Genomic DNA, 10,589 nt, shown 5'->3' with positions numbered 1-10,589 from the left:
TCTCAAAAAAAAAAGAATAGGCCTTGAGAAAACCCAGGGGATGTGTGATTTGGGGCAGACTGCACCACAGGGGATAGAGTGCTGACTTCAGGGAGTGCTTAGCGTATCATCTGGAGCTCTGTGGAAGTCTTTTTCTGAAATCTGAGGGGCCCAGAGATAACCAAGAGGAAATTTTCCTGCTGATTTAAACCCCCTTGGGTTTTCCAAATCAGTATCTAATGTATTTGCAAAAGCATTGCAACTGCTAATCACTCCCATGGCCTCATCTGGCCAGCCAGCAACAGGCTACAAATCAATCTTTGCACAAGGTGTTTGTTTATAATTTATGGGGCTGATAGGAAGGCAGAGCCATCTGCTCCTCTGGGCATCAGTATTTCTAACCCCTCCCATTCCCTGCTAGGGCATTTTTACTTGGAAATCATTTCTAATTGAGTGATTATGTTGCAGAGTCTGGAACATGGTTTCCTGCTGGCTCTTGTGTTGTTTTTTCTACCCCTAGAGCTCCCCTCTGAAGTTCTTAAGCAGTTTTGATTTGAAAGTCCTTTTCTTTCCTAGTCTTTATTTCCATTCTTAGCTCTAGCTAACTGTCCCGTCATCCTTTCCAATATGGGTTTTGCATTTAAGTGAAAGCCATTTGCTGGCGCTACAACTCAAGGATCCAGAACTGCTTGGTAAAACAACAGTTCTTTTTTTTTTTAGAAAGAGCCTCAAGCTATTGCCCTGGGTAGAGTGCTATGGCATCACAGCTCACAGCAACCTCCATCTCCTGGACTCAAGTGATTCTCCTGCCTCCGCCTCCCAAGTAGCTGAGACTACAGGCACCCACCACAACACCTGGCTATTTTTTGGTTGCAGCCGTCATCATTGTTTGGTGGGCCCGGGCTGGATTCAAACCCGCCAGCTCAGGTGTATGTGTCTGGCGCCTTAGCTGCTTGAGCCACAGGCACCAAGCCAAAGCAACAGTTCTTTAAGTGTCAGCCTAAACCAACAGCATCAGAGACACCTTCGTATTTTCTAGAAATGCAAATTCTCAGGCCTGGCCCCAGCATTCTATGCTTTAGTAAGCCTTCCAGGTGATGCATGCTAATTTTGTCAGCTGCTGTGGTAAGGCAAGGCGTGGAGCACAACAAAGATTTCCAGGGATGTGGAGGCTGCTGGTGTCTCACTCAGTATTTTCATTCCCCTTTTTCTTTCTATCTGCTTATTTTATTATTGGACCCAAAAAGGATTTGGGTTGTCTTTTGTCACAAGTACATTAGTTTCCTATGGCCAAGAAAACAAGTAATAGATATCCAAGAAGTCTCTTCCGAATTAAATTAATTCATCAAAATTTCAGCCTTACCCGAGGAAGCTACACAAGTGAACTGAAGCAGTGACACTTGCCAGCACCGTCATAACTGAACACTTCCATTTGCACGTGGGAAATTAATAGACAACAAGCAATAAATGTAGGTTGCTAATTGGAACTTTTAAATAAAAAGGGTATTATAAACATACCACCCAGTGCTCGCTAAAATGGAGATACCAAATCATTTTGTGCCTATTGCATCTCCCTTTTATTAGGGTACAAGTAAAACCCTAGACAATTAGCTGCAAAATTTCTGAGACTGACTAGGCTGCTGGAGAAGCTGTTATAATTTCTACTGTTCTCTTCTTATTTATTATTTCCATATCTTTCTGAGCTTATTGCATAGCTGCGAGAAATTGTGAAATTAGGCGAAGTTAGGGGAGGTGGCAAAAAAATTGGGAGCTAGCCATTGACTTGGAATCATTATCATATAATATAAATACAGTGGCCTGGATTTGAGGCTGACAAAGTGTTTTTTGTCTATGTGCCCAGTTTTTCAGGGGCTTAGAGCCAAGCTTTCTAGCAGAAAGACAACCTTACCTGTATTCTATTCCTAGCCTTTGTCCCAGTAAACAGTCAAATGCTTTTTTCATATTGGGCATGAGTTTTGAGGGTCATTATCGGCTTCTATATGTTTGAACAAAATACAAATTAATACACATAAGTCTTACTCTGTCACCCTGTATAGAATGCTTTAGAGTCTTAGCTTATAGCAACCTCAAACTTCTGGGCTCAAATGATTCCCTTGCCTCAGCCTCCCAAGTAACTGGTTCTACAAGCACCCACCACAATGACTGCCTTATTTTTCTATTTTTAGTAGAGACAGTCTCACTTTTACTTGGGCTGGTCTTGAACTTGTTAGTGCAAGCACTCCACTCACCTCAGCCTCCCAGAGTGCTAGGATTATAGGCATGAGCCATTGCACCTGGCCAGTTAGATTTCTGTTGACAGCAAGACATAATGGAAAAGCCTACTTTGATAAAATACTCACTGTGCATTTTTGAGAAATTAAATGTGGACAAAATGGCAATTGCACAAACCTGTCTTAAAATCCATAGAGTCCCATCTCTTTTATTTTCATGTCCTACTTAATACTTTAAGTTTCTGTCTCTCCCTGCCTTTGGTGCTTAGTCTAAATTGTTAATTGCTTTTTATCTTTCTGAGCATTATCCCAGTCTCAAAATTAGAAAACCAAGGTGGATTTGCTTCTCTTCTGAAGGTTCTCCCAATTCCTTTGATTCTCTATTCCCAAATGGAATCATGTGTTAATCCAGAGAAGGAGAAGAAGATGTCCTTTTATTTTGGCAATGGGCTTGCGACCCTGAGTAAGTAGCAGACGGTCTCAGAACTAACTAGATAAATCTAGCCATGCAGGCTAGAGCAGATGGTAGATTGGGAAGTGAGCAGTAGAGAGGCCTAATGGTGATAGCAGTGAGTATTTAGATGTCATTATTTTATTAGTTAGCAAACAGAACCATCCTTGTAGTCCCTTCTCAGTTTTATGTGTAATAGTGCTGTAGGTGACAGCCCCAGAGAGTTGGCACAATAGCCTAATCAGTGTGGTTTTTTTTTTTTTTTTTTTTTATATCTTAATAAATTTTATTTTTTTAGCCAATTACCTTGAAAATGTCTGGGAGGAAACCCTAAAATAATGAAGAACTGGAAACTTTAAAAAAAACACAAGGATTCTATTTGTATCTTCAGAGAAAATACAAAGCAAGACATATTAACACCAAAAGGACAAGTATGATGAAGACATAATAATATAGTCCTGAAGATCTGTCTAAGTCTGTGACTCCTATACTAATTGGGGAAGTGTATTTATACCCAGACGGAGATCTTGACTTGTTAAATGTATCTAGACTGATAAAATCCTCATGAGATTTATAAAACGAATTTGGGAATTGTATATAGCTGAATTTTTGTGGGAAAGGCTTTACTACATTCAGAAGTTCTTGAGCATCTTGGTATTTTTGTCTTCTCCTTATGCTTTCCTGAGCTGCTTCACTGTTCACCAGTCCCATGAGCGTCTTCTCCTTTCCCCCTTTCCTCTGTGTTGTACAGGACTCACCACTTCTTTCACTGTGGACTTTTTTTCCTATTAACCTATTTTGCATCTGATTGACTTGCTTTGTTGCAGCCTTTCGTGAATCAACTCTTTGATTGTTTGGAGTATGCACATTTACACCCTCTTCTTTCGTGGAAAATTCCAATGGTCCTAAAGGAATGCCACTCGGGTTCAAAATTTTCTTGAGCTCTTGATAATTTGGCTTTTCGTCATATGCTAAACTATAAGCACATTCCAAGAACTGGGCTATTTCATCTGTGAAGTATTAAATATTTTACATTTCATTCATAATTTGCAAGAATTGTCAAGATTCCACAAATCTCAACATCTTTCTCTCATATACATTCTTACCCCCCCCACACACATCCGGAGGAAATTAGAAATGAAAAATTCAATGAAAAGAACTTTTTAAATGATACTCAAAAGTGACAGAAGTACACTGACCTATGGATTTAATAAGATGGGACAAACTGGTAATATTTTTACATATCTTTGTTGATACAATTATAGTGCATTAATCCTATGGGAGAAACAAATTTGAACAATTAGTGATTTTGATTTATGAGGTGCTACTAAGTACCACATAAATAATATAATAGACTATATACGTGCTTCATACTTTATGTTGAACTTTTAAAAATTCAGTTAAAATCAAGTGCTACTTATTACAAATCTCCTTAAAGGAAAAAAAATCATTGCAAATTTTAATTAAGACTTTGATTTGGGCATTATAACAGTACATGTAGAAATGACCTTAAATACCATATTGTTAGCTATGATTAATTTTAGAATATATGAAACCTCCCTCAACTCCTCCATACCCAGCTAGCCTGGTATATTCACAGCAGTCTTCTTGATTTTAGATCAGTAGAATAAGGAACTGCCACCTTTTATTTTTTCTCTAATGTAAAGAAATGTTTCCTAGAGCAACATATAGCCTTACTTCTCCAAAAAAAAAGGTACATACAAGTAGTAACCAAAAGTTAGAAACATACGTAAATTAAAATGTTCCTATTTTGCATTTTTGTTTCAAATAGAGGTATGATTTAATATTGGGATAGAAGTACCAAAAATACTACATACATTTTAAAAACTGGCATGTTTCATTTGCTCAAAGATATATTTAGGTATGCCTTTCCACTTCCAATCTCAGTACTAACCCAAACACAGGAACTTCTTATTCTCTCACCTAGTTGTTTATGTCCCATGCTGGGGAAATCTGGGAAGCTTCACAAGTCAGCAAAAGTGACTTCCTAATCTTTCACTTCCCCTCTAGGCCCACCTCCATTCAAGAGAATTGCAGAGGCACTCCCTACAGGGAAAAATTCCAAAAGGAATAGTAATCACTCCTTTCCTCTATTAAAGCTAGAGGGGCCATTTTACAACATAGAGTTGAGAGGTTATGTTCTAGTAACATGAAGCTAATGTGGTTAGCTTGTCTCTGGGTTTTCTCCTCCTGGGCCACTATAGCAATCGTGCAACCTACTATTTTCCTCTCTTCTGAGCTACATCAAATTTTGTCATCTAGCATTCAGTCAACCACACCTCTGTTAACTAACAACTGCTGCTGTTTTATCGCCAAATTCATAACATGTTTTGTGAAGCCCCTTGGAGAAGTGTCCAAATTCTAAAGGGATGACCAAAATGATAAAAAGAAAAAAATGACATTCACCACTATTTTAATATAAATATTGTTGTTTTGTCTTTGAAGATTGGTAAGCCAAGTTATGTATACATTATAATTCCATTAACCAGAACGTCCCAGATGGAGACGAGAACCGAGAGTGTGCTGGGAACAAATCGCTGTTACAAGACAATAGAAAACTCGTGGCAGTCCAACTGACAGCAGCTGGGCCACAAAGCCTTAATGGGACTAGGGCTTGGAAAAATGAGGGACCAGAAGGTAGGAGAGGAAAAGAAAAAGATCCTCTGTTACAAATTTATCATACAAACCTGAATCTGATACTATTATGTTAGCCTTTCAAGATCCGGCTTTATTGTATTAACTACATTTTTACATTTACTAGCATCTTTCCAGAGCTACGAAATAGAATGCTTTGAGTGGGATAAAATTACGACATTCTTAAATCATCTGCTTTTTAAGCTAGTGAAATATTATTATCATTACTATCATTTTAAGAGATAGAAACTTTTTTTTTCTTTTAGAGACAGAGTCTACTCTATTGCCCAGGCTGGAGTACAATGGTGCCATCATAGCTCACTGCAACCTCACACTTCTGGGCTCAAGTGCCTCATCCTCCCAAATAGCTGGGACTGAGGCACATGCCACCACTCCTTGCTAGTTTTTCTAATTTTTATAGAGATGGGGTCTCGTTCTTGCTCAGGCTAGTCTCAAACTCCTGGCTGCAAGCAATCCTCCCACCTTGTCCTCTTGAAGTGGAGTGTTAATCCCACTCCTCTTGAGATTATAGGCACGAGCCAATGTGGTCAGCCTTAAAACTTTTAAAACTATTATTGAATTGATGTGGACATGTACGCTGCAAATTTCTTGGTTATTTTATTTCATAAAATGTTTTAGTAATAAACCTTTTGTAAATTAGTTTCTTTAATTTTCATGGTGAGCTTTCCCTCCTTATAACCTCCTAACTTAAGAAATTGTCACTTAAAGTTTCAACATTTTGTGCTTTTGAAACAGAAATATGCATTTTATAAATAACAGTACAGATTCAAATAAATGATTTGTACTGAGAAAGAAAAACTGGGTGTCTCTCTCATCCAGACATAAACCTTAACTCATCTCTAACTGCAGAAGAATCACACAATACACACAGGCCCCAAATAATTTATCTTGTACAATCCAGGGAATCAGGGTTTCTTTCCTAATCCTCAGTTGAATGGTTATCTTTTCTATAGAAGTGACAAGAAAGGTAAGAGATATATAATTAAAACAATTAACGACATCTCCTTCTCTTTCTGTCCCATTGAGTAAAACATTAACTGTCTGACTTGGTAAAAGTGCTGATAAGAATATTAGCCCAAAAGAAATAGTGTCATTTTGGCCAATTTATTTAATGCAGTTATAAAAATAAAACTTTCATTTTCCAACCCATCTCTCTAAATGAGAATCTTCCTTGTCTGGCAGCCTTCATCCTAAGATAGGAACTACAGAAAGGGCAAAGATTTACATGAGGACAGACTTATGGAACTCCTGAAATCCAGGGGTTCACTCCTCTTTCCTTTCCTATGCAAATGAAAGTTCTGGTTTCTAGTTAAAGAAGAGCGGTTTGTCAATATAAATTTAAGATGATTTAATTCTACATGTACTTTTAAACTCTCAGATAAAAACTGATGCTTTTTGACCTCAGCCAGACTTTCAGAAGTCAGCTAAAAACTAACTTTGATACTACCCAAGGTAAACAGAAAACAAGATTCACTCTGCTTATTTGTGTCTGAGCAAAAGCAAGCCTGATGGCAGGAGCTTACCTTTTATCTTATAAGAACTCTAATTCAATTGTTAAATTAGTGCCGAATAATGTATCAGGGCATACATATATATACAAATGACAGGAAATTGGATAATTACTATTGACTTACTATTTAATATTGATAACACTGTGAACTAAAGTCTTCAAAAAGGTTCTACACTAACTTGAAAGGGAAAACCATTTATGAAATACAACTCCGAATCCCCAAATCATAGACCCTTGCTAATCAAAAAAATTTGCTAGCAATTCAGTCACAGCATAACCCAGGTGTAAACAGTGTTCAAGTGTTTAATGTTTTGGTTTCTTAAATTACCAATTAAAAGTAGTCTTTCCTTAGGTCAACTTTATCTTCTTTCAACAATATATTAGGGGACAAAAACAAAGACTTAACTTAGAAACAACAGATACAATTAATTATTAAACTCGCTCAAGATTCTCAAATATTTATCGTTCAAAAAGTGCAATCAGCATAGCCTAGAATACCATCTAAATATTTTCTTATTGGGTTCTTGTATTCTAAAGTCAAAGATGATCTAAATATTCTCTTCTCTAGCAAGCTCTCTGCAACCCTGGTGAGTTTCCTTCTACCCTGAGGGGACTAGGAGTGCCTGGGTTAAGCAAAAGCTACAAAAGTGACAAAGTGTGGGTGACCTGTAAATCATAAAAGAAGGGAGAAGTTAGCATTGACTTACAGCAACTGCTTCCAGAAGGAGCCCAATTAAGCACTGACTCAGGGAGCTCATCCAACAGACTAAAACAGAAAAACACAATGAATTTGTTTTCAGTCCCATGATTCAATGTTTGATTAGAAAGCAAATCTAATTCTGTGTTGATAGGTCACCAAAATTATGACTTTCAATGCTTTTTTTACCTACCTATAATGAATAGGAAGGTTAGTAGCAGTTGGAGAGATCTCTTAATTCCTATTGACTATTTTTATATTATATATTTTAAGTGATTATATCAATCACCTAAAAACTAAAGTAGGGACAGAAAGGTGTGATACTTTTCCTCCCACCTCAGTGACAGGGGGCACAGGCAACACTCCTATACAAGACAGGTTAACAAGAGGAAAGCATAACAAATGTAACTGAAGCTTTATACAACTTTGGAGTCTTCAGAAATGAAGACTCAAAGACCCAGGGAAAAACATGTTATTATGTTCAGATTCCATGATGAATGGACAGCTGTGTAGAAATGTGATTTGACAGAGAGTAAGAAGACTAGCAGGGGTGGAGGGAGACCCAGGGAGGTCTCTCGGCTTCTTCCTGCGACACTCCCTCCTCTCAGGTAAGGAGCAGGACCCCTCGGGAATGAAGGTCCTCGAGGGAGAAGGAAGAGTGTGACCTTTTGGTGGGAAGAAGAGTTCTAGTTTCCATGACCTTCCTTGAGGAAGAGGAATTGTGGGTTTCTCTCTCACTATGGAAAAGAAGGAAGGGTGAGGGGTGGGAGAAGGGCAACAGGAGGGTAGGAGGTGGAGAGACTGCTTCTGAGGCTTTCTACTCTCTAGTTCAAAGCACTCAGTCTACCAGCACTAAACAATGTAGAAATTACAGTATAAATGCTTTGACTCCAAGTTTGTACAAAGTAGGGATAGGTGGCATAATTTCTGTGACATAAATTTTGAGTCAAAAAATCGTAATAAAGGGCAATATCTGAATTTTGGTGAATTTTTCTCCTTAGGTATTTAGCATTTGAGAGGGTGTAATTATTTAATTATTTGTGCATTTTGTTCTCCAGTAGGCAGTGTTTTATGCAATCCTATGTTTGGGGATGCTCAAAAGGTAAGTATAATGCAAATATTCCAAAATAAAAAAAAAAATCTGAAATCTGAAACAATCTGGTCCCAAACATTTCAGGTAAAGAATATTTAACCTGTATAAATATTTAACTAAAATTATTGATATGAGTGAGTGATTCACATGCAGAACAGCAACAATAAAGCCATTGATCTAATATCAACCTGTCAGAAAAATAAAGGGCGTAAGGGAGATACAGTGTTATGGTTGAATGTCCAATCATGCCCTTATGGGGAAAAGCAGTGTTACACTTTCTCTGCAAATTGAATACATTATAGTTATGCATTATATAAGAAGTTTGAGAATGCCTACAGTTTATCTGAATTATAAATTTCATAATATGATACTAGCTTTACAGGTCTATAGGTATGTATTATTATGCAAATCAAAATGAGGATATTAACATATGTAAAAGTCCCAAAGTATAAATGGAGATTATCTTTAATTTATCAGCATGCTATTTTATGATGCCCTATTATTATATGTGAATACACATGTTGATATATTCTCTATAGAAACCTACAACGAATATATCCATATATGCATTATGATAAAGAACTAAAGGAATAGCAGTCTTATTAGAAGAAAAATACATATAATAATTAGAATTAAAATGCTAGCCTTTTAAATGACATTACTACTATGACATATGCAAATCAAGTAAACTGATCTGGAAAACTGGATACCAAAACTGTTTACATATGCTCATAATTATGATTTCATTTGACGCACATTTTGAAAAATGTCAGTAACATGAGGGTTATTGTGAACACAATAATCACCGCAATAAATAACTGATTTAGTTCTAATACTGGCTTATATAAATGTTTCAGTTTGGGGTAAGGGACTAGGATTACCAAGATTCCAAATGGAGAAATATTTCACATAATATGGATCAGTATTTACAAATATAATTTATATTATTCTGAATCTTCAGGCTATCTTTTCTATTAAAAACTGATGCCACACTGAATTTTAATATTGATTTCTACAAACTGGGTACCCCCTCACCCTCTGTACACTTCTGTTGTGACTTGTTCTACTTACAACCTAGCTGCTTTTTCCTATTGTGATATCTGTGGATAACTACTGTTGAGCTTATCCTGGTATATAATGAAAAACTGGTTATTCTGTTGCTATATGCAATTGACTTTTTCTGAGGCCTGATCAGTGAGAGAATTGTAAAACAGTAACTAACATCCGCTGTTTTTAGTCTGACCTAATTCTTATGCTAACAGAATCTAGGTGATAAAAATCGAATGTGGAATATTAAAAATGTTTATGTGGCTAAGGATTATCTCATATAAACAGATCATATAAAAATTCTGTTTATTTCTTAAGCAACAAAACATACTTCCTCCATGATAGGAGTAAGAGGTAAGTTGCTCTCACTCAGAAAATATAAGCCCTGTTTGTCCCATTTCACACTGTTGCTTTGCACAGTTAGTATCAATCATACCAAGCTCATAATGCTTCTCTAAACTTGTACAATGCTAATTTGAAAAGAACAATCCCTTGAAAACACTACCACCTAGAATCTAAGCTTTAGAAAACACTACGTAAAGGAATAGATATTTCACTTTACATTTTGCATTGTAATTCAAATACATGTGGTCTTACAGATATTATCTTAAGGGATTTTATGTCAGTTGTCCAGTTTAAAAAAAATATGTATTTTTCAAAGTAAAGACATTTGCTTTGGTTGTCCTGTTGGGTGAACGACAATCTTCCCGGGGATATTAGTTCCCTTTCTATATCCCTTCAGGCTGGGTGCTGTAAATGATGAAATATTTGAAGATTTGTACTTTGTTTTAGCAGTCTGCACAGCCTTGGGGTCCTTCAGGTTCTTTTCCCAGGGAAGTTTCCCACACAGCCACCGCAGCATGCAGTAGCCAAGGATTTCAACGTCACTTCGTCTGGACAGGGCT

At 36.9% G+C, this 10,589-nt stretch overlaps 2 protein-coding genes across 2 annotated transcripts in view; one reads left to right on the top strand and one right to left on the bottom strand.

Moving 5' to 3' along the window:
* The window catches only part of AMBRA1 (autophagy and beclin 1 regulator 1), a 239,126-nt gene that overhangs the window by 188,180 nt on the left and 40,357 nt on the right, over positions 1–10,589 (top strand). The gene's annotated exons all lie outside the window — the stretch shown is intronic.
* The window catches only part of LOC105888081 (serine/threonine-protein kinase VRK2-like), a 12,642-nt gene continuing 5,016 nt past the window's right edge, over positions 2,964–10,589 (bottom strand). The window contains exons 2-4 of the mRNA XM_012812091.2: positions 10,467–10,587; positions 7,555–7,613; positions 2,964–3,671 (exon numbers count right to left, since the gene is read on the bottom strand). Of these exons, the coding sequence (XP_012667545.1) occupies positions 3,049–3,671; positions 7,555–7,613; positions 10,467–10,587 (803 nt within the window). The 3' untranslated portion in view covers positions 2,964–3,048. The remainder of the gene's footprint in view (positions 3,672–7,554; positions 7,614–10,466; positions 10,588–10,589) is intronic.

Source organism: Otolemur garnettii, unplaced genomic scaffold (assembly GCF_000181295.1).
Source record: "Otolemur garnettii isolate 467f Iridium unplaced genomic scaffold, OtoGar3 scaffold00001, whole genome shotgun sequence".
NCBI lineage: Eukaryota > Metazoa > Chordata > Mammalia > Primates > Galagidae > Otolemur > Otolemur garnettii.
Note: the sequence above shows the minus strand (reverse complement) of the source record. Positions and strands in the feature narration are given on the sequence as shown.